General features: G+C 46.4%; 1 protein-coding gene across 1 annotated transcript in view; it reads left to right on the plus strand.

The window, feature by feature from the left end:
- The window catches only part of LOC139230428 (CD166 antigen-like), a 132,353-nt gene extending 118,197 nt beyond the window's left edge, over positions 1-14,156 (plus strand). The window contains exon 13 of the mRNA XM_070862267.1: positions 13,714-14,156. Coding sequence (XP_070718368.1) covers positions 13,714-13,722 — 9 coding nt within the window. The 3' untranslated portion in view covers positions 13,723-14,156. The remainder of the gene's footprint in view (positions 1-13,713) is intronic.
- The last annotated feature ends 9,802 nt before the right edge of the window (positions 14,157-23,958 follow it).

Here is a 23,958-nt window from a genome sequence, read left to right on the forward strand (position 1 = left end):
CAGTGTATCTCTGTGTTTCTGTCAGTGTCTCTATCAGTGTCTATCTCTCTGTTTCTGTCAGTGTCTCTCTCTGTGTTTCTGTCAGTGTCTCTATCAGGGTCCATCTCTCTGTTTCTGTCAGTGTCTCTCTGTGTTTCTATCAGTGTCTCTATCAGTGTCTATCTCTCTGTTTCTGTCAGCCTCTCTTTGTGTTTCTGTCAGTGTCTCTATCAGTGTCTATCTCTCTGTTTCTGTCAGCCTCTCTCTGTGTTTCTGTCAGTGTCTCTATCAGTGTCTATCTCTCTGTTTCTGTCAGTGGCTCTCTGTGTTTCTGTCAGTGTCTCTATCAGTGTCTATCTCTCTGTTTCTGTCAGCCTCTCTCTGTGTTTCTGTCAGTGTCTCTATCAGTGTCTATCTCTCTGTTTCTGTCAGTGTCTCTCTGTGTTTCTGTCAGTGTCTCTATCAGTGTCTATCTCTCTGTTTCTGTCAGCGTCTCTCTGTGTTTCTGTCAGTGTTTCTATCAGTGTCTATCTCTCTGTTTCTGTCAGTGTCTCTCTGTGTTTCTATCAGTGTCTCTATCAGTGTCTATCTCTCTGTTTCTGTCAGTGTCTCTCTGTGTTTCTGTCAGTGTCTCTATCAGTGTCTATCTCTCTGTTTCTGTCAGCCTCTCTCTGTTTTTCTGTCAGTGTCTCTCTCAGTGTCCATCTCTCTGTTTCTGTCAGCCTCTCTCAGTGTTTCTGTCAGTGTCTCTATCAGTGTCTATCTCTCTGTTTCTGTCAGTGTCTCTCTGTGTTTCTGTCAGTGTCTCTATCAGTGTCTATCTCTCTGTTTCTGTCAGCCTCTCTCTGTGTTTCTGTCAGTGTCACTATCAGTGTCTATCTCTCTGTTTCTGTCAGTGTCTCTCTGTGTTTCTGTCAGTGTCTCTATCAGTGTCTATCTCTCTGTTTCTGTCAGTGTCTCTCTGTGTTTCTGTCAGTGTCTCTATCAGTGTCTATCTCTCTGTTTCTGTCAGTGTCTCTCTGTGTTTCGATCAGTGTCTCTATCAGTGTCTATCTCTCTGTTTCTGTCAGTGTCTCTCTGTGTTTCTGTCAGTGTCTCTATCAGTGTCTATCTCTCTGTTTCTGTCAGCCTCTCTCTGTGTTTCTGTCAGTGTCTCTATCAGTGTCTATCTCTCTGTTTCTGTCAGTGTCTCTCTGTTTCTGTCAGTGTCTCTCTGTGTTTCTGTCAGTGTCTCTATCAGGGTCCATCTCTCTGTTTCTGTCAGTGTCTCTCTGTGTTTCTGTCAGTGTCTCTATCAGTGTCTATCTCTCTGTTTCTGTCAGTGTCTCTCTGTGTTTCTGTCAGTGTCTCTATCAGTGTCTATCTCTCTGTTTCTGTCAGTGTCTCTCTGTATTTCTGTCAGTGTCTCTATCAGTGTCTATCTCTCTGTTTCTGTCAGCCTCTCTCTGTGTTTCTGTCAGTGTCTCTATCAGTGTCTATCTCTCTGTTTCTGTCAGCCTCTCTTTGTGTTTCTGTCAGTGTCTCTATCAGTGTCTATCTCTCTGTTTCTGTCAGTGGCTCTCTGTGTTTCTGTCAGTGTCTCTATCAGTGTCTATCTCTCTGTTTCTGTCAGCCTCTCTCTGTGTTTCTGTCAGTGTCTCTATCAGTGTCTATCTCTCTGTTTCTGTCAGTGTCTCTCTGTGTTTTTGTCAGTGTCTCTATCCGTGTCTATCTCTCTGTTTCTGTCAGTGTCTCTCTGTGTTTCTGTCAGTGTCTCTCTCAGTGTCCATCTCTCTGTTTCTGTCAGCCTCTCTCTGTGTTTCTGTCAGTGTCTCTATCAGTGTCTATCTCTCTGTTTCTGTCAGTGTCTCTCTGTGTTTCTGTCAGTGTCTCTATCAGGGTCCATCTCTCTGTTTCTGTCAGTGTCTCTCTGTGTTTCTATCAGTGTCTCTATCAGTGTCTATCTCTATGTTTCTGTCAGCCTCTCTTTGTGTTTCTGTCAGTGTCTCTATCAGTGTCTATCTCTCTGTTTCTGTCAGCCTCTCTCTGTGTTTCTGTCAGTGTCTCTATCAGTGTCTATCTCTCTGTTTCTGTCAGTGGCTCTCTGTGTTTCTGTCAGTGTCTCTATCAGTGTCTATCTCTCTGTTTCTGTCAGCCTCTCTCTGTGTTTCTGTCAGTGTCTCTATCAGTGTCTATCTCTCTGTTTCTGTCAGTGTCTCTCTGTGTTTCTGTCAGTGTCTCTATCAGTGTCTATCTCTCTGTTTCTGTCAGCGTCTCTCTGTGTTTCTGTCAGTGTCTCTATCAGTGTCTATCTCTCTGTTTCTGTCAGTGTCTCTCTGTGTTTCTATCAGTGTCTCTATCAGTGTCTATCTCTCTGTTTCTGTCAGTGTCTCTCTGTGTTTCTGTCAGTGTCTCTATCAGTGTCTATCTCTCTGTTTCTGTCAGCCTCTCTCTGTGTTTCTGTCAGTGTCTCTCTCAGTGTCCATCTCTCTGTTTCTGTCAGCCTCTCTCTGTGTTTCTGTCAGTGTCTCTATCAGTGTCTATCTCTCTGTTTCTGTCAGTGTCTCTCTGTGTTTCTGTCAGTGTCTCTATCAGTGTCTATCTCTCTGTTTCTGTCAGCCTCTCTCTGTGTTTCTGTCAGTGTCTCTATCAGTGTCTATCTCTCTGTTTCTGTCAGTGTCTCTCTGTGTTTCTGTCAGTGTCTCTATCAGTGTCTATCTCTCTGTTTCTGTCAGTGTCTCTCTGTGTTTCTGTCAGTGTCTCTATCAGTGTCTATCTCTCTGTTTCTGTCAGTGTCTCTCTGTGTTTCGATCAGTGTCTCTATCAGTGTCTATCTCTCTGTTTCTGTCAGTGTCTCTCTGTGTTTCTGTCAGTGTCTCTATCAGTGTCTATCTCTCTGTTTCTGTCAGCCTCTCTCTGTGTTTCTGTCAGTGTCTCTATCAGTGTCTATCTCTCTGTTTCTGTCAGTGTCTCTCTGTGTTTCTGTCAGTGTCTCTATCACTGTCTATCTCTCTGTTTCTGTCAGCCTCTCTCTGTGTTTCTGTCAGTGTCTCTATCAGGGTCCATCTCTCTGTTTCTGTCAGTGTCTCTCTGTTTTTCTGTCAGTGTCTCTATCAGTGTCTATCTCTGTGTTTCTGTCAGTGTCTCTCTGTGTTTCTGTCAGTGTCTCTATCAGTGTCTATCTCTGTTTCTGTCAGCCTCCCTCTGTGTTTCTGTCAGTGTCTCTATCAGTGTCTATCTCTGTTTCTGTAAGTGTCTCTCTGTGTTTCTGTCAGTTTCTCTATCAGTGTCTATCTCTCTCTTTCTGTCAGTGTCTCTCTGTGTTTCTGTCAGTGTCTCTATCAGTGTCTATCTCTCTGGTTTCTGTCAGCCTCTCTCTGTGTTTCTGTCAGTGTCTCTATCAGGGTCCATCTCTCTGTTTCTGTCAGTGTCTCTCTGTGTTTCTGTCAGTGTCTCTATCAGTGTTTATCTCTCTGTTTCTGTCAGTGTCTCTCTGTGTTTCTGTCAGTGTCTCTATCAGTGTCTATCTCTCTGTTTCTGTCAGTGTCTCTCTGTGTTTCTGTCAGTGTCTCTATCAGTGTCTATCTCTCTGTTTCTGTCAGTGTCTCTCTGTGTTTCTATCAGTGTCTCTATCAGTGTCTATCTCTCTGTTTCTGTCAGCCTCTCTCTGTGTTTCTGTCAGTGTCTCTATCAGTGTCCATCTCTCTGTGTTTCTGTCAGTGTCTCCATCAGGGTCTATCTCTCTGTTTCTGTCAGTGTCTCTCTGTGTTTCTGTCAGTGTCTCTATCAGTGTCTATCTCTCTGTTTCTGTCAGTGTCTCTCTCTGTGTTTCTGTCAGTGTCTCTATCAGGGTCCATCTCTCTGTTTCTGTCAGTGTCTCTCTGTGTTTCTATCAGTGTCTCTATCAGTGTCTATCTCTCTGTTTCTGTCAGCCTCTCTTTGTGTTTCTGTCAGTGTCTCTATCAGTGTCTATCTCTCTGTTTCTGTCAGCCTCTCTCTGTGTTTCTGTCAGTGTCTCTATCAGTGTCTATCTCTCTGTTTCTGTCAGTGGCTCTCTGTGTTTCTGTCAGTGTCTCTATCAGTGTCTATCTCTCTGTTTCTGTCAGCCTCTCTCTGTGTTTCTGTCAGTGTCTCTATCAGTGTCTATCTCTCTGTTTCTGTCAGTGTCTCTCTGTGTTTCTGTCAGTGTCTCTATCAGTGTCTATCTCTCTGTTTCTGTCAGCGTCTCTCTGTGTTTCTGTCAGTGTCTCTATCAGTGTCTATCTCTCTGTTTCTGTCAGTGTCTCTCTGTGTTTCTATCAGTGTCTCTATCAGTGTCTATCTCTCTGTTTCTGTCAGTGTCACTCTGTGTTTCTGTCAGTGTCTCTATCAGTGTCTATCTCTCTGTTTCTGTCAGCCTCTCTCTGTGTTTCTGTCAGTGTCTCTCTCAGTGTCCATCTCTCTGTTTCTGTCAGCCTCTCTCTGTGTTTCTGTCAGTGTCTCTATCAGTGTCTATCTCTCTGTTTCTGTCAGTGTCTCTCTGTGTTTCTGTCAGTGTCTCTATCAGTGTCTATCTCTCTGTTTCTGTCAGCCTCTCTCTGTGTTTCTGTCAGTGTCTCTATCAGTGTCTATCTCTCTATTTCTGTCAGTGTCTCTCTGTGTTTCTGTCAGTGTCTCTATCAGTGTCTATCTCTCTGTTTCTGTCAGTGTCTCTCTGTGTTTCTGTCAGTGTCTCTATCAGTGTCTATCTCTCTGTTTCTGTCAGTGTCTCTCTGTGTTTCGATCAGTGTCTCTATCAGTGTCTATCTCTCTGTTTCTGTCAGTGTCTCTCTGTGTTTCTGTCAGTGTCTCTATCAGTGTCTATCTCTCTGTTTCTGTCAGCCTCTCTCTGTGTTTCTGTCAGTGTCTCTATCAGTGTCTATCTCTCTGTTTCTGTCAGTGTCTCTCTGTGTTTCTGTCAGTGTCTCTATCACTGTCTATCTCTCTGTTTCTGTCAGCCTCTCTCTGTGTTTCTGTCAGTGTCTCTATCAGGGTCCATCTCTCTGTTTCTGTCAGTGTCTCTCTGTTTTTCTGTCAGTGTCTCTATCAGTGTCTATCTCTGTGTTTCTGTCAGTGTCTCTCTGTGTTTCTGTCAGTGTCTCTATCAGTGTCTATCTCTGTTTCTGTCAGTGTCTCTCTGTGTTTCTATCAGTGTCTCTATCAGTGTCTATCTCTCTCTTTCTGTCAGTGTCTCTCTGTGTTTCTGTCAGTGTCTCTATCAGTGTCTATCTCTCTGGTTTCTGTCAGCCTCTCTCTGTGTTTCTGTCAGTGTCTCTATCAGGGTCCATCTCTCTGTTTCTGTCCGTGTCTCTCTGTGTTTCTGTCAGTGTCTCTATCAGTGTCTATCTCTCTGTTTCTGTCAGTGTCTCTCTGTGTTTCTGTCAGTGTCTCTATCAGTGTCTATCTCTCTGTTTCTGTCAGTGTCTCTCTGTATTTCTGTCAGTGTCTCTATCAGTGTCTATCTCTCTGTTTCTGTCAGCCTCTCTCTGTGTTTCTGTCAGTGTCTCTATCAGTGTCTATCTCTCTGTTTCTGTCAGCCTCTCTTTGTGTTTCTGTCAGTGTCTCTATCAGTGTCTATCTCTCTGTTTCTGTCAGTGGCTCTCTGTGTTTCTGTCAGTGTCTCTATCAGTGTCTATCTCTCTGTTTCTGTCAGCCTCTCTCTGTGTTTCTGTCAGTGTCTCTATCAGTGTCTATCTCTCTGTTTCTGTCAGTGTCTCTCTGTGTTTTTGTCAGTGTCTCTATCCGTGTCTATCTCTCTGTTTCTGTCAGTGTCTCTCTGTGTTTCTGTCAGTGTCTCTCTCAGTGTCCATCTCTCTGTTTCTGTCAGCCTCTCTCTGTGTTTCTGTCAGTGTCTCTATCAGTGTCTATCTCTCTGTTTCTGTCAGTGTCTCTCTGTGTTTCTGTCAGTGTCTCTATCAGTGTCTATCTCTCTGTTTCTGTCAGCCTCTCTCTGTGTTTCTGTCAGTGTCTCTATCAGTGTCTATCTCTCTGTTTCTGTCAGTGTCTCTCTGTGTTTCTGTCAGTGTCTCTATCAGTGTCTATCTCTCTGTTTCTGTCAGTGTCTCTCTGTGTTTCTGTCAGTGTCTCTATCAGTGTCTATCTCTCTGTTTCTGTCAGTGTCTCTCTCTGTGTTTCTGTCAGTGTCTCTATCAGGGTCCATCTCTCTGTTTCTGTCAGTGTCTCTCTGTGTTTCAATCAGTGTCTCTATCAGTGTCTATCTCTCTGTTTCTGTCAGCCTCTCTCTGTGTTTCTGTCAGTGTCTCTATCAGTGTCTATCTCTCTGTTTCTGTCAGCCTCTCTCTGTGTTTCTGTCAGTGTCTCTATCAGTGTCCATCTCTCTGTTTCTGTCAGCCTCTCTCTGTGTTTCTGTCAGTGTCTCTATCAGTGTCTATCTCTCTGTTTCTGTCAGTGTCTCTCTGTGTTTCTGTCAGTGTCTCTATCAGTGTCTATCTCCCTGTTTCTGTCAGCCTCTCTCTGTGTTTCTGTCAGTGTCTCTATCAGTGTCCATCTCTCTGTGTTTCTGTCAGTGTCTCTATCAAGGTCTATCTCTCTGTTTCTGTCAGTGTCTCTCTGTTTTTCTGTCAGTGTCTCTATCAGTGTCTATCTCTGTGTTTCTGTCAGTGTCTCTCTGTGTTTCTGTCAGTGTCTCTATCAGTTTCTATCTCTCTGTTTCTGTCAGTCTCTCTCTGTGTTTCTGTCAGTGTCTCTAACAGTGTCTATCTCTCTGTTTCTGTCAGTGTCTCTCTGTGTTTCTGTCAGAGTCTCTATCAGTGTCTATCTCTGTTTCTGTCAGCCTCCCTCTGTGTTTCTGTCAGTGTCTCTATCAGTGTCTATCTCTGTTTCTGTAAGTGTCTCTCTGTGTTTCTGTCAGTGTCTCTATCAGTGTCTATCTCTCTCTTTCTGTCAGTGTCTCTCTGTGTTTCTGTCAGTGTCTCTATCAGTGTCTATCTCTCTGTTTCTGTCAGCCTCTCTCTGTGTTCCTGTCAGTGTCTCTATCAGGGTCCATCTCTCTGTTTCTGTCAGTGTCTCTCTGTGTTTCTGTCAGTGTCTCTATCAGTGTCTATCTCTCTGTTTCTGTCAGCCTCTCTCTGTGTTTCTGTCAGTGTCTCTATCAGTGTCCATCTCTCTGTTTCTGTCAGCCTCTCTCTGTGTTTCTGTCAGTGTCTCTATCAGTGTCTATCTCTCTGTTTCTGTCAGCCTCTCTCTGTGTTTCTGTCAGTGTCTCTATCAGTGTCTATCTCTCTGTTTCTATCAGTGTCTCTCTGTGTTTCTGTCAGTGTCTCTATCAGTGTCTGTCTCTCTGTTTCTGTCAGTGTCTCTCTGTATTTCTGTCAGTGTCTCTATCAGTGTCTATCTCTCTGTTTCTGTCAGCCTCTCTCTGTGTTTCTGTCAGTGTCTCTATCAGTGTCTATCTCTCTGTTTCTGTCAGCCTCTCTCTGTGTTTCTGTCAGTGTCTCTATCAGTGTCTTTCTCTCTGTTTCTGTCAGTGTCTCTCTGTGTTTCTGTCAGTGTCTCTATCAGTGTCTATCTCTCTGTTTCTGTCAGCCTCTCTCTGTGTTTCTGTCAGTGTCTCTATCAGTGTCTATCTCTGTTTCTGTCAGTGTCTCTCTGTGTTTCTATCAGTGTCTCTATCAGTGTCTATCTCTCTGTTTCTGTCAGTGTCTCTCTGTGTTTCTATCAGTGTCTCTATCGGTGTCTATCTCTCTGTTTCTGTCAGTGTCTCTCTGTGTTTCTGTCAGTGTCTCTATCAGTGTCTATCTCTCTGGTTTCTGTCAGCCTCTCTCTGTGTTTCTGTCAGTGTCTCTATCAGGGTCCATCTCTCTGTTTCTGTCAGTGTCTCTCTGTGTTTCTGTCAGTGTCTCTATCAGTGTCTATCTCTCTGTTTCTGTCAGTGTCTCTCTGTGTTTCTGTCAGTGTCTCTATCAGTGTCTATCTCTCTGTTTCTGTCAGTGTCTCTCTGTATTTCTGTCAGTGTCTCTATCAGTGTCTATCTCTCTGTTTCTGTCAGCCTCTCTCTGTGTTTCTGTCAGTGTCTCTATCAGTGTCTATCTCTCTGTTTCTGTCAGCCTCTCTTTGTGTTTCTGTCAGTGTCTCTATCAGTGTCTATCTCTCTGTTTCTGTCAGTGGCTCTCTGTGTTTCTGTCAGTGTCTCTATCAGTGTCTATCTCTCTGTTTCTGTCAGCCTCTCTCTGTGTTTCTGTCAGTGTCTCTATCAGTGTCTATCTCTCTGTTTCTGTCAGTGTCTCTCTGTGTTTTTGTCAGTGTCTCTATCAGTGTCTATCTCTCTGTTTCTGTCAGTGTCTCTCTGTGTTTCTGTCAGTGTCTCTCTCAGTGTCCATCTCTCTGTTTCTGTCAGCCTCTCTCTGTGTTTCTGTCAGTGTCTCTATCAGTGTCTATCTCTCTGTTTCTGTCAGTGTCTCTCTGTGTTTCTGTCAGTGTCTCTATCAGTGTCTATCTCTCTGTTTCTGTCAGCCTCTCTCTGTGTTTCTGTCAGTGTCTATATCAGTGTCTATCTCTCTGTTTCTGTCAGTGTCTCTCTGTGTTTCTGTCAGTGTCTCTATCAGTGTCTATCTCTCTGTTTCTGTCAGTGTCTCTCTGTGTTTCTGTCAGTGTCTCTATCAGTGTCTATCTCTCTGTTTCTGTCAGTGTCTCTCTCTGTGTTTCTGTCAGTGTCTCTATCAGGGTCCATCTCTCTGTTTCTGTCAGTGTCTCTCTGTGTTTCAATCAGTGTCTCTATCAGTGTCTATCTCTCTGTTTCTGTCAGCCTCTCTCTGTGTTTCTGTCAGTGTCTCTATCAGTGTCTATCTCTCTGTTTCTGTCAGCCTCTCTCTGTGTTTCTGTCAGTGTCTCTATCAGTGTCCATCTCTCTGTTTCTGTCAGCCTCTCTCTGTGTTTCTGTCAGTGTCTCTATCAGTGTCTATCTCTCTGTTTCTGTCAGTGTCTCTCTGTGTTTCTGTCAGTGTCTCTATCAGTGTCTATCTCCCTTTTTCTGTCAGCCTCTCTCTGTGTTTCTGTCAGTGTCTCTATCAGTGTCCATCTCTCTGTGTTTCTGTCAGTGTCTCTATCAAGGTCTATCTCTCTGTTTCTGTCAGTGTCTCTCTGTTTTTCTGTCAGTGTCTCTATCAGTGTCTATCTCTGTGTTTCTGTCAGTGTCTCTCTGTGTTTCTGTCAGTGTCTCTATCAGTTTCTATCTCTCTGTTTCTGTCAGTCTCTCTCTGTGTTTCTGTCAGTGTCTCTAACAGTGTCTATCACTCTGTTTCTGTCAGTGTCTCTCTGTGTTTCTGTCAGTGTCTCTATCAGTGTCTATCTCTGTTTCTGTCAGCCTCCCTCTGTGTTTCTGTCAGTGTCTCTATCAGTGTCTATCTCTGTTTCTGTAAGTGTCTCTCTGTGTTTCTGTCAGTGTCTCTATCAGTGTCTATCTCTCTCTTTCTGTCAGTGTCTCTCTGTGTTTCTGTCAGTGTCTCTATCAGTGTCTATCTCTCTGTTTCTGTCAGCCTCTCTCTGTGTTCCTGTCAGTGTCTCTATCAGGGTCCATCTCTCTGTTTCTGTCAGTGTCTCTCTGTGTTTCTGTCAGTGTCTCTATCAGTGTCTATCTCTCTGTTTCTGTCAGCCTCTCTCTGTGTTTCTGTCAGTGTCTCTATCAGTGTCCATCTCTCTGTTTCTGTCAGCCTCTCTCTGTGTTTCTGTCAGTGTCTCTATCAGTGTCTATCTCTCTGTTTCTGTCAGCCTCTCTCTGTGTTTCTGTCAGTGTCTCTATCAGTGTCTATCTCTCTGTTTCTATCAGTGTCTCTCTGTGTTTCTGTCAGTGTCTCTATCAGTGTCTGTCTCTCTGTTTCTGTCAGTGTCTCTCTGTATTTCTGTCAGTGTCTCTATCAGTGTCTATCTCTCTGTTTCTGTCAGCCTCTCTCTGTGTTTCTGTCAGTGTCTCTATCAGTGTCTATCTCTCTGTTTCTGTCAGCCTCTCTCTGTGTTTCTGTCAGTGTCTCTATCAGTGTCTTTCTCTCTGTTTCTGTCAGTGTCTCTCTGTGTTTCTGTCAGTGTCTCTATCAGTGTCTATCTCTCTGTTTCTGTCAGCCTCTCTCTGTGTTTCTGTCAGTGTCTCTATCAGTGTCTATCTCTGTTTCTGTCAGTGTCTCTCTGTGTTTCTATCAGTGTCTCTATCAGTGTCTATCTCTCTGTTTCTGTCAGTGTCTCTCTGTGTTTCTATCAGTGTCTCTATCAGTGTCTATCTCTCTGTTTCTGTCAGTGTCTCTCTGTGTTTCTGTCAGTGTCTCTATCCGTGTCTATCTCTCTGTTTCTGTCAGTGTCTCTCTGTGTTTCTGTCAGTGTCTCTATCAGTGTCTATCTCTCTGTTTCTGTCAGTCTCTCTCTGTGTTTCTGTCAGTGTCTCTATCAGTGTCTATCTCTGTGTTTCTGTCAGTGTCTCTCTGTGTTTCTGTCAGTGTCTCTATCAGTGTCTATCTCTCTGTTTCTGTCAGCCTCTCTCTGTGTTTCTGTCAGTGTCTCTATCAGTGTCTATCTCTCTGTTTCTGTCAGTGTCTCTCTCTGTGTTTCTGTCAGTGTCTCTATCAGTGTCTATCTCTCTGTTTCTGTCAGTGTCTCTCTGTGTTTCTGTCAGTGTCTATCTCTCTGTTTCTGTCAGTGTCTCTCTGTGTTTCTGACAGTGATGGGGGGTGGAGAGAAGGAGGGTGGTGGGGTGGGTGGGGGGGGGGGTGCAGGGGGAGAGGGAGGAGGAGAGGGGGGAGGGGGGGAAGAGGGGGTTGGGGGGATTTTTTGAGATCGAGAGATACACACACACACACACGCACGCACGAAATGCATTCGATTTGGTCAACAAAATAACGTCATGAACCGATATTGAATTGGTGCCAGCAGCAGTTGGTTGTTTGCCTTGGTTCGTTCAAAGTTTGCTTTTCTGGCCTCAGCCAGTTTGGTAATTCAGCTCGAACCAGGACCCCATCTGCCTCGCCCCCTCTTGGCCTGTTCGTTCGTTTCACACACTGCATTAAGCCGTCCCCGCTCTCTGAATGCTTCATGTGCCCCGCACGCACATTAACCCTGTTGCCGAGCATCTCCTGCCTTTGACTTGCTGGTTGACAATAATGCTTTCAGCAAGTTATGCTGTAAAGATCCCAATCTTGTCATAAAATATTCAAGATACTTTAAATCAAAACGTGCGCCCACACAGAGGCACAACCACTGAAATAATGCTGCTCGGGCCATTGGGGGCCTGCTCACACGAACGCGGCATCGGGGGAGCCCATTCGGCCAGGGCTAGGGGCGGCGTGCTTCGGGCCCCTCCCCACAGCCTGCAGAGATTCAGGCTGTGAGGAGCTATTGCACATGCGCGTACACTCTGGCGCGCATGTGCAGAGGTCCCGGCACTGTTTTCAGCGCCGGGACCTGTCTCCGCCCCCCTCTCACGCATTCTGCTGCAATGTGCCAAGGGCCTAGATCGATCGGACTGCGGGGAGAATATGAAGGTAAATAATAGGCGCCATTTCTGTTCTAAAAAGTCGCCGCACTTCACGGAGGTGCGCCATTCTAACCGTGGGGGCAAACTTGGGCCCAATATCTCTAATCTAAATATTCTATTCTATTCTATCCAAGGCTGGTTGTTTGCAAACACCAGCTGTTGCCAAGTGAAATCTCTCTCCGATGATACCAGCCACGTTTTCCCCTATATCGAATGAACTAAACATGAACACCATTCACAAGCCGAATTAAGCAAATTCCATATGCCAACCGCGCTCTCTCTCCCAGAGCTTCAAATTTAAAATTCTCATCCTCACATTCAACTTTTATTCACAGTCTCACCCTTCTGAATCTGTGTAACCTCCACTGGCCCTGCAACCCCCGAAACTCCAAACTTTCTGTTCCTCTGATGGACAACCTGGGCTCAGTGGTAGCACTTGGTTCAGAGCACAAAGTCGTGAGTTCAAGCCTCAACTCCAGAGACTTGAACATATAATCTATGATATGCCAACATGCTGTTCTTCAGGTGCGAGGGTCGGTGAGATATTTGACTGTGGGCGGCATCGCGGCCAAGCCCACTCCGCTCCCTCGCCCGCCACTCTGGAGGTGCGCTTTCGAACAGGGCACTGGCTGGCATCGCCCGAGGCTACATGGTTGTGCATGAAACATAAAATGACATAATACAAGTATAGCAAGTACACCAATGGTATCTTGGCCTTTATTGCAAAGGGGATGGAGTATAAAAGCAGGGAAGTCTTGCTACAGCTATATAAGGTATTGGTGAGGCCACACCTGGAATACTGCGTGCAGTTTTGATTTCCATATTTACGAAAGGATATACTTGCTTTGGAGGCAGTTCAGAGAAGGTTCACTAGGTTAATTCCGGAGATGAGGGGGTTGACTTATGAGGAAAGATTGAGTAGGTTGGGTCTCAACTCATTGGAATTCAGAAGAATGAGAGGTGATCTTATCGAAACGTATAAGATTAATAGGGGACTTGACAAGGTGGATGCAGAGAGGATGTTTCCATTGATGGGGGAGATTAGAACTAGGGGGCATAATCTTAGAATAAGGGGCCGCCCATTTAAAACTGAGATGAGGAGAAATTTCTTCTCTCAGAGGATTGTAAATCTGTGGAATTCGCTGCCTCTGAGAGCTGTGGAAGCTGGGACATTGAATAAATTTAAGACAGAAATAGACAGTTTCTTAAATGATAAGGGGTTATGGGGAGCGGGCGGGGAAGTGGAGCTGAGTCCATGATCAGATCAGCCATGATCTTATTGAATGGCGGAGCAGGCTCGAGGGGCCGTATGGCCTACTCCTGTTCCTATTTCTTATGTTCTTATGGTTGAATGCATCATTGGCATCACAGAGTAACTATTCCATGACCAACATGGCCTCCATTCCGCTTGGGTGCACTGAGTCACCAATGGACGTCATTCTTCAACCAGCTCACTTCCGACCATTTCATTCCCATGTCTGTCTCTGCTTTGCAGTGTCAGCCGTGGCTCAGTAGATAGTGCTCTCGCCTCTGAGTCAGTTGGTCATGGGTTAAAGTCCCATTCCAGGGGCTTGAGCATAGAATCCAGGCTGACCCTCCCAGTCATTATCACATGATCATCATCGCAGTGCTGAGGGAGCTCTGCACTGTTGGAGGTGCTGCATTTCGGATGAGACGTTAAACCGAGACCCTATCGATGGGATGTAAAAGATCCCATGGCACCATTTTGAAGAGGAGCAGGGGAGTTCTCCCCGGTGTCCTGGCCAATCATCATCATAGGCAGTCCCTCTAAAAGTGAGTTCTCAGGTGACTGTACAGTCCAAAATGGAAATTACACTCTCTGTCACAGGTGGGGCCGACAATGGTTGAAGGAAAGGGTGGGTGGGGAGTCTGGTTTGCCGCACGCTCTTTCCGCTGCCTGCGCTTGTTTTCTGCACGCTCTCGGCGACGAGACTCGAGGTGCTCAGCGCCCTCCCAGATGCTCTTCCTCCACTTAGGACGGTTTTTGGCCAGGGACTCCCAGGTGTCAGTGGGATTGTTGCAATATTGATCCCTCAATCAACAGCACCAAAAAACACATTATCTGGTAATTAATTTCATTCGGATCCTGCTTGCTGTGTACAAATTGGCTCTTCTGTGTTTCCGACATTTCAAAAGTGACTATACTTCAAAAGTAGTACATTGGCTGTAAAGTACTTTGGGAGGTGCTGAGGTCGCCAAAGACACTATATAAATGCAAATCTTTTTTTCATTTATCCCAGGAATGTTGAGCTGGAAGGATGAATATCCAGCCTAACAGCATCTCCTACGGCAAGAATATAGGACAACATTCGGACACACAGAAGCCAAAGATCAATCAAACCCTTAAGCCTTTGTTGCGTATGTTTTATTTTGTTTTTGCAATGCAATTTAAAATGCAAGCTCCAGTATCTGCAACCTTGTCATAGCGCCAGTCTGTCTGGCCTTCGCGGGACATGACACCCAGCTCACTGCCCAGCTTCTGTTACTGTTTGGGGCGGGGGAGGGGTGTTTAACCTTCTTTCTTTGTTGACTGATGTACAGAATGCTTGTTTTGTTACCTGTTATTGCACCTCTCTTCATTCCGTGTCTTCCGTGTGTTGTTCAGTAAGAGTCCACGTTTCATAAGGGGGCATCCCCATAACAATCGCTGCCTGATAATGTACGAATAGTCAACTGGTTTGATGCCCGACTCCTCCAGCAAGGATTGAAGGTGGAGTTTTTTGTGAGCAGAAGCCAGACTGACTACTTTTAAATCTTAATAAAGTTATTACTTTTTGAAGTTAGCCTTTGATTGCTAAAGCCCTGAAACAAGCTTGGAATGAAAACTATAGCACACCTATTTCTATTGTCTGCCAGTGAGAAATGGACCTTCCACTGTGCTAACGGACTGAGGTTCCACTCAACAGCTCACCCCAATTTACTGGTACCTAAGGTAAAAGATTTCTGCCATAGCCTAGCATGAACTCAATTCGGAGCAACACGGAACACTTTGAACCTAGAGTAACTGGGAAAACAGGTTGCAAGATTCCCTTTAGTGTCACACATATGCTGCAGTACAGAGGGACCTGGGTGTCCTTGTGCATGAAACACAAAAAGTTAGCATGCAGGTACAGCTAGTGATCAGGAAGGCAAATGGAATATTGGCCTTTATTGCAAGGGGGATAGAGTATAAAAGCAGAGAATTCCTGCTATAACTGTACAGGGTATTGGTGAGGCCACATCTGGAGTACTGCTTACAGTATTGGTCTCCGTATTTAAGGAGGGATATACTTGCATTGTTCAGAGAAGGTTCACTAGGTTGATTTCGGAGATGAGGGGGTTGATTTATGAGGATAGGTTGAGTAGGTTGGGCCTATACACATTGGAGTTCAGAAGAATGAGGGGTGATCTTATCGAAACATATAAGTTAATGAGAGGGCTCAACAAGGTGGATGCAAAGAGGATATTTCCACTCATAGGGGAAACTAAAACTCGGGGACATAGGGCCCAAGTTTCCACATGATTTGCGCCTGATTTTTAGGAGCAACTGGTGAAGAACGGACTATTTTAGAAATCGCAATTCTCCACATTTTTTTTTCTGCAGTTCTAGTCAGGTAGAACAGTTCTAGTTTAGAACAGAATTTTTTCTTCAAAAGGGGGCGTGTCCAGCCACTGACGCCTGATTTGAAAGTTTCCACAGTGAAAACGTACTCCAAACTAAAGTAGAATGGAGCCAGTGAAGATTTTTGTAGAACTGAGAAAACCTGTTCTACACATTAAAAAATCAGGCGCAGGTTACAAATTAGGCGCCCAGAACAAGGTGGGGGGGGAGGGGGGGGGAAGGGAACTCATTAAATTCGACAATAAATCCTTATTTATACTTCTACAAATATTATACAAATAAATCCAACCTGAATAAACATTTATAAGCCAAGAAAAGATTAAATAAACCATCTTCCTACCTGTGTGAAAGTGCTTCAGCCAGGGAGAATTCTGCAGCCGTTCGTGCCGCTGAGCGGGAGGGAGGGGGGGGGGGAGGGAGGGGGAGGGAGGGGGAGAGAGAGAGAGAGGGGAAGGGAGGGAGAGGGAGGGGGAGGGAGAGAGAGAGAGGGGGAGGGAGAGAGGGGGGGGGAGCGGGTGTCGGGTCGGGTCTGGTCGCCGGGGGGGGGGGAGGGAGCGGGTGTCGGATCTTGTCGGGGGCGGGAGGGGGGGAGCAGGAGCTGGCCGTGGGAGGAGCCTTATTCACGCAGCCCCAGTGAGGCCATTGGGCCAGGGCTAGGGGCTGCGTGCTTCGGGCCCCTCCCACACAGTTCGGCGCCTGGAGCTACTGCCCTTGCGTGCCGACTGTAGCGTGCATGTGCAGAGGTCCCGGCACTGTTTTCAGCGCTGGGACCTGGCTCCGCCCCCCCCCACAGCTCGTGCTGGCTGCGCTGAGGGCCAGAGGACCTGTAAGTAGGTGGAGAATACCGAGTATTTTTTAGGCGCCGTTTTAGGCGCGAAAAACGGGCGCCCGTTTTTTTTCTTGTGGAAACTTGGGCCCATAGTCTCAGAATAAGGGGCCGCCCATTTAAAACTGAGATGAGGAGGAATTTCTTCTCAGAGGGTTGTAAATCTGTGGAATTCTCTGCCCCAGAGAGCTGTGGAGGCTGGGTCATTGAATATATTTAAAGCGGAGATGGACAGATCTTTGAGCGATAAGGGAGTAAAGGGTTATGGGGAGTGGGCGGGGAAGTGGAGCTGAGCCCATGATCAGATCAGCCATGATCTTATTAAATGGCAGAACAGGCTCGAGGGTCCAGGTGGCCTACTCCTGCTCCTATTTCTTATGTTCTTATATAAGGGCCGAAATTGCCCACCAACTCAAAGTAGACACCATTGGGCAGAGGATCGACAGATATTCTTGACTTGTATTTTTATTTCCGGTCGGGGCGGAAGTGCAGGCGGGTTGGGTCGGCTGGCACAAGGAGTCATCAGTGCCGCTACGCACTTTTTTAAAATTTCAAAATATACTTTATTCATATAAAAATTTGTACAGTACATTCAAAAGCAGTTCAGTACATTTAGCTGCGGTCAGCAATCCCATACACTACATTCGGGTGCTGACGGCAGTTCCTTGCTTTACATTTCAAGTACAATTCGGTACAATACGGGATACATTGTGGTACATTCAACAAATTACATGTGTCACTATACAGTACACGGAATGGGTGACGGTACGTTTACATTTTTTTTTTCTTTTCAACGTGCATTATGAAACAGACCTTACATTGTACATGGCACTACATAGGTGTTGACAGATCATGGTGCTCCATGTACACGAAAAAGATGTTGCACGGACAGCCCGAGGGGAGTTTTATACTGATTCCTGCCCCCGGGTTTTCCGTGGTGGAAGGGCTTTAGACTGTGGCCCTTCCCCACCGTGCCTTTGCGGCGACTGCACCAATTTTAAGTGCGTCCCTCAGCACGTGATCCTGGATCTTGGATTGCGCCAGTCTGCAACATGCGGACGTGGTCATCTCCTTGTTCTGGAAGACCAGCAAGTTTCGGCAAGACCAAAGAGCGTCTTTGACCGAGTTGATGGCCCTCCAGCAGCAGGTGATGTCTGTCTCGGTGTGTGTCCCTGGGAACAGCCCGTAGAGCACAGAGTCCTGTGTTACGGAGCTGCTCGGGATGAACCTCGACAGCAACCACTGCATCTCTTTCCAGACCTGCCTTGCAAAGGGGCAATCCTGAAGGAGATGGGTGACAGTCTCGTCCGCCCCGCAGCCGGCCCGGGGACACCGTGCCGTGCTGCTGAGGCATCGGCTGTGCATGAAGGATCTGACGGGTAGGGCCCTCCTCACCGCCAACCAAGCTACGACTTGGTGCTTGTGTGAAAGCTCTGGCGATGAGACGTTCTGCCAAACGGGTTCTACAGTCCGCTCGGGGCACCACCCGACAGGGTCCACCCTCTCCTTCTTTCGTAGGGAGTCCAGGACGTTACGTGCTGACCACTGTTTTATGGCCTTGTGGTCAAAGGGGTTTTTTGTGAAAAGCTTTTCCACGAAGGACAGGTGGACAGACAGACAGGGGGGCAATTTCCCACGGGGCAGTATCCCACGGGGCAGTATCCCGTGGGGGTTGGCGCCGGGTGGTAAGGGGTTGGCAAGTGCCCGATGAACGACAGCACGGGTGGTGCAGAAACCCGTTTGTGCCGCTCCCAGCCTGGGGGCAATATAGGGTCAGCCTATCCGGCGGTAATGGACTTTAAGGAGGAGGGTAATTTCGGCCTCATAGTGTGAGCTCTAAACTCTGGAATTCCCACCTTAAACCTCTATGTCTCTCTACCTCTATCTCCTCCTTTGTCACTCATGAAAACCTACCTCTTTGACCAAGCTTTTGGTCACCTGTCCTAATATCTCCTTATGTGACTTGGTGTCAAATCTTTGTTTAATAATGCTCCCGTGAAGCGTCTTGGGACATTTTACTACATTAAAGGCGTTGTATGAATTCAAGTTACAGGGCTTGACACGGTTGATGCAGGGAGGATGTTTCCCCTGGCTGGGGAGTCTAGAACCAGGGGGTCACAGTCTCAGACTAAGGGATTGGCCATTTAGGACTGAGATGAGGAGAAACCTTTTCACTCACAGGGTGGTGAATCTTTGGAACTCTCTACCCCAGAGGGCTGTGGAGGCTCAGTCTTTGAGTATATTCAAGGCTGAGATCGATAGATTTTTGGACTCTAGGGGAATCAAGGGATGTGGAGATCGGGCAAGGAAGCGGAGTTCAGGTGGATCTTATTGAATGGCGGAGCAGGCACGAGGGGTCGTATGGCCTACTCCTGCTCCTATTTCTTATGTTCTTAAGTTGTAGTTGCTGTATGAGCATCGAATGCAACACTAAGATATCTTCATATCAATCCCATGATTTTCATGAACAGAAAAGGAAACCTGCCCATTCTATCAGCTGAGTATTGTTTTGCCACAGGAAAAGTGATGAAAGTTCTGCCCTGACAACACGAGTGTTCGGTCACTTACTGGACAACACTTGTGAACTGCTCACTAGATGTGGAAAATGTCAGAATACTGCTGCGCAGCTTCCGGTAGCTTCCAGTTTGTTGCAGGAGTCACTCCTTTTTAAAAATTTGTTCCTGGGATGTGGGTGTTGCTGCCAAGGCCGGCATTTATTGCCCATCCCTAATTTCCCTTGAGAAGGTGGTGGTGAGCCGCCTTCTTGAACCGCTGCAGTCCGTGTGGTGAAGGTGCTCCCACAGTGCTGTTAGGGAGGGAGTTCCAGGATCGTGACCCGGTGACGATGAAGGAACAACCGATATATTTCCAAGTCTGGATGGTATGTAACTTGGAGGGGAACGTGGAGGTGGTGGTGTTCCCATGCGCCTGCTGCCCTTGTCCTTCTAGGTGGTAGAGGTCCTGGGTTTGGGAGGTACTGCTGAAGAAGCCTTGGCGAGTTGCTGCAGTGCATCTTGTAGACGGTGCACACTGCAGCCACGGTGCGCCGGTGGTGGAGGGAGTGAATGTTGAAGGTGGTGGATGGGGTGCCGATCAAGTGGGCTGCTTTGTCCTGGATAGTGTCAAGATGCTTGTGTTGTTGGAGCTGCACTTGTCCAGGAAAATCGGGAGTATTCCATCACACTCCTGACTTGTGCCTTGTAGATGGTGGAAAGGCTTTTGGGAGTCAGGAGGTGAGACACTCACCACAGAATACTCAGCCTCTAACCCGCTCTTGTAACCACAATATTTATGTGGCTGGTCCAGTTATGTATCTGGTCAATGGTGACCCCAGGATGTTGATGGTAGGGGATTTGGTGATGGTAATGCCATTGAATGTCAAGGGACAGTGATTAGACTCTTGCTTGTTGGAGTTAGTCATTGCCTGGCAGTTGTGTGGCGCGAATGTTACTTGCCACTTATCAGCCCAAGCCTAAATGTGTCCAGGTGTATGGACTGCTTCCTTATCTGAGGAGTTGCGAATGGCACTGAACACTGTGCAGTCATCAGCGAACATCCCCACTTCTGACCTTATGATGGAGGGAAGGTCATTGATGAAGCAGCTGAAGATGGTTGGGCCTAGGACACTGCGCTGAGCAATTCCTGCAGCGATGTCTTGGGGCTGAGATGATTGACCTCCAATCACCAAAACTATCTCTCTTTGTGCTAGGTATGACTCCAGCCAATGGAGAGTTTTCCCCGATTCCCGTTGACTTCAGTTTTACTTGGACTCCTTGATGGCACACTCGGTCAGATGCTGCCTTGATGTCAAGGGCAGTCACTCTCACCTCACCTCTGGAATTCAGCTCTTTTGTCTATATTTGGACCAAGGCTGTAATGAGGTCTGGAGCCGAGTGCTCCTGGCGGAACCTTTTAATCTCTTCTGCCTTCCACCCTATCACAGACCATTCCTTTTGTTCTTTCCCTGCCCCTCCACTTGCTTGAAAACCTATCACCTCTCTAACTTTTTCCAGTTCTGACATTGGCCTGAAATATTAACTCTGTTCCTCTCTCTATAGATGCTGCTTGACCTGCTGAGTATTTCCAGCATTTACTGTTTTTATTTCAGATTTCCAGCATCTGCAGTATTTTGCTTTTGTACTGTCATCAGGAATTTCCACTTATATTGTTTCTTATATAAAGGGAAATATTGCAGAGTCTGAAATAAACAGCAACTTCATTTGTATGGCGCCTTTAATGATACCCGGACTTCAAGGATTAAGTTACGAGGAGAGATTACACAAACTAGGGCTGTATTCCCTGGAACTTTGAAGGTTAAAGGGTGATCTGATCAAAGTTTTCAAGGTATTAAGGGGAACAGATAGAGTAGATAGAGAGAAACTATTTGCGCTGTTTGGGGATTCTAGGACTCTGGGGCACAGTCTAAAAATTAGAGCCAGACCTTTCAGAGGTGAAATTAGGAAACACTTCAACGCACAAAGAGCAGCAGAAGTTTGGAACTCTCTTCGCAAACAGCAATTGATGCTAGGTCAATTGTTAATTTTAAATCTGAGATTGATAGCTTTCTGTTAACCAATGGTAATATGGGATAAGGGGCAAAGGCGGGTATATGGAGTTAGGTCGCACATCAGTCATGATCTCATTGAATGGCGGAACAGGCTCGAGGGCTAAATGGCCAACTCCTGTTCCTATGCTCCAACATCAGGTAGCATGGTGGTTATGTTACTAGAGTCGTGAGGCACTCAACCTAGACTAATGATCCGAGAGACATGCGCTCAAGTCCCAGCACGGCATTTGGGGAATTTAAATTCAGTGATTTACCAGACTGATCCCTGGGATGGCGGGACTGACATATCAAGAAAGATTGGATCAACTGGGCTTGTATTCACTGGAGTTGAGCAGAATGAGAGGGGATCTCATAGAAACGTTTAAAATTCTGACGGGTTTAGACAGGTTACATGCAGGAAGAATGTTCCCAATGTTGGGGAAGTCCAGAACCAGGGGTCACAGTCTAAGGATAAGGGGTAAGCCATTTAGGACCGAGATGAGGAGAAACTTCTTCACCCAGAGAGTGGTGAACCTGTGGAATTCTCTACCACAGAAAGTTGTTGAGGCCAATTCACTAAATATATTCAAAAAGGAGTTAGATGCAGTCCTTACTACCAGGGGGATCAAGGGGTATGGCGAGAAAGCAGGAATGGGGTACTGAAGTTGCATGTTCAGTCATGAACTCATTGAATGGCGGTGCAGGCTCGAAGGGCCGAATGGCCTACTCCTGCACCTATTTTCTATGTTTCTATGTTTCTAATTAAGTATCTCTGGAATAAAAGAACTAGTATCATAGGTGGTCAACATTGTCAGTGCAATTTTTTTCAATCGTGTCAGCAATAGTTGGAAATGTCTAAGAGTAGCGAACGGGCTCTAACTGGAGTGAGTTTGTAGAAAGACTGAGGGCTAGACGTTCAGTTGGTTGGCACTAAGGGGACACTTAACACCTCCGGCCCGCGCTCCACACTGTCGGCTCTTGCTGTGAACCTCGGTGAAGGTTTAGCAACGGCGCTGACAGTTTGCGCTGCCCCGCCCACTCTGTGACATCGCCCAGTGTGCAACGCCCCCGTAGTCCTGCCTTTGCTCAATTCACTTTCTCCCCTGCGGTAGCGCCTGGCACGGAGACCGGCCGGGGAAAGCAGTCGGTCCAGCGAGGGTCCAGAGCGCAAGAGCAGTGCTGAAATTTCACTTTTCAACTTTTATTTCCTTGTTACAGTAGTGGGGGAAAAGTGTGGATGAAGTTGATTGGAATTTTCAACAGGATTTTTTTCTTTCATCTTTCGGCGTTCGGATGCCGGCATCCTAGCGACAAAAAATTGAGTCGGCCTCCCGGCGCTATCGTTCCGTTAGCGCCCTGAGAGGAGTGTGCAACGCTTCCCTTCGCGCTCCACTCTCCTCTTGGAGCGATACAACTGAATATGGCACTTTGAGCGGTGTTCAAGGTAGCGCTCTGGCGCTGTCTCCGCTGCAAAGCGGGCGGTGCCAAATTTCTAGCCTTTCGTTATTAATTCGAGGCAAGTTAACTTACCAAACCATGCCAAAAACAAAGACGATTTGCTCACTACCGGACAACCTGCAACAAAGAACATCTGCGCCCAAAACCATTTAGAAACGTAAAAACATCGAAAATAGGAGCAGTAGTAGGCCATTCGGTTAATGTAATATAGAGCTCCCCGAGTGGACTGCTGCTCCACCTAGTGGACTACTGTGGTAATGCAACAACTGATGTCAATAATAAAAGGATCATGTGACAAGGTCACATGATAGTTTGTGTGAAGTGTGCTTAGTGATGTCGCAAAGAACATATCACAATTAAGAATCTGATCACTCGTGATAAAGACAAAACTTAGCAGGAGACAGTCCAAGTGCTCAAAGAACATCTGCGCCCAAAGCCATTTAGAAACATAGAAACATAGAAAATAGGAGCAGTAGTAGGCCATTCGGCCCTTCGAGCCTGCACCGCCATTCAATATGATCATGGCTGATCCTCTATCTCAACACCATATTCCCGCTTTTTTCCCATACCCCTTGATGCCTTGTGACTAGAAATCTATCTATCTCCCTCTTAAATATATTCAGTGACTTGGCCTCCACCAGCCTTCAGGTTCACCACCCTCTGAATGAAAACATTTCTCCTCATCTCGGCCCTAAATTTCCTACCCCGTATCCTGAGACTGTGACCCTTTGTTCTAGACTTCCCAGCCAGGGGAAACATCCTTCCCTATCCAGTCTATCCAACTCAGTCAGAATTTTATACGTTTCAATGAGATCTTCTTTCATTCTTCTAAACTCGAGTGAATACAGGCCTAGTCGACCCAATCTCTCCTCATAGGACAGTCCTGCCATCCCAGGAATCAGTCTGGTGAACCTTCGCTGCACTCCCTCTATGGCAAGTATATCCTTTCTTAGGTAAGGAGACCAAAACTGCACACAATACTCCAGGTGTGGTCTTACCAAGGCCCTGTATAACTGTAGTAAACATCCTTGCTCCTGCACTCAAATCCTCTTGCAATGAAGGCCAACATACCATTTGCCTTCCTAACGGCTTGCTGCACCTGCATGTTTGCTTTCAATGACTGATGTACAAGGACACCCAGGTCCCTCTGTACATCGACATTTCCCAAGCCATCTCCATTTAAATAATACTTTGTTTAACCAGAGGAGGTGAAGGATTGATGAAAATGTTTCTCAGTTCATGGCTGAACTGAGGAAACTGTCCAAAACATGTGACTTTAAAAATATTCATGGGATATGGGCGTGCCGTCCAGGCCGGCATTTATTGGCCATCCCTAATTGCTCCTTGAGAAGGTGGTGGTGAGCCACATTCTCAAACTGCTGCAGTCCGTGTGGTGAAGGTGCTCCCACAGTGTTGTTAGGGAGGGAGTTCCAGGATTTTGACCCAGCGACGATGAAGGAACAGCCGATATAGTTCCAAGTCAGGACAGTGCATGACTTGGACGGTCTCTCGACACGGCACTAGGAGACCAGTGGTTTAAAGGAAGCTTCGATAAACTCATGGCAAAAGACAAACTCATGTCAGCCAAAGCTCTCGAAAAAGCACTTGGGATGCAATCTTTAAAAATGCAAAGCTCTTACTGAGATGAAATGTGGAGATTTGCCTCGATGTCGCGCCAAACAGCGAGGCTGGTGCCCTGATTGGTTGGCGTAGATGCCAATCAAACGTCTCAGCCACCCAGCAGCCAATAAGATTAGAATTGTGGCTGGGAGTTGAGGAACGTTATCAGCAGACGCTTCAGTTCACACATGGAACAGGACAGGCTTTGTCACCGTGGGAACCGGATATGAAGCTGTGGCCAGTCAAGAGAAAATGGGCAGCAATTAAGTGGATTACAATAAAGGTAGACTTGCATTTCTATAGCGCCTTTCACGAACACCGGACATCTCAAAGCACTTCATAGCCACTGAAGTACTTTTGGAGTGTAGTCACTGCTGTAATGTGGGAAATGCGGCAGACAATTTGCGCACAGCAAGCTTCCACAGCAATGTGAT

This window comes from Pristiophorus japonicus, chromosome 19, assembly GCF_044704955.1.
Source record: "Pristiophorus japonicus isolate sPriJap1 chromosome 19, sPriJap1.hap1, whole genome shotgun sequence".
In the NCBI taxonomy this organism is placed as follows: domain Eukaryota; kingdom Metazoa; phylum Chordata; class Chondrichthyes; family Pristiophoridae; genus Pristiophorus; species Pristiophorus japonicus.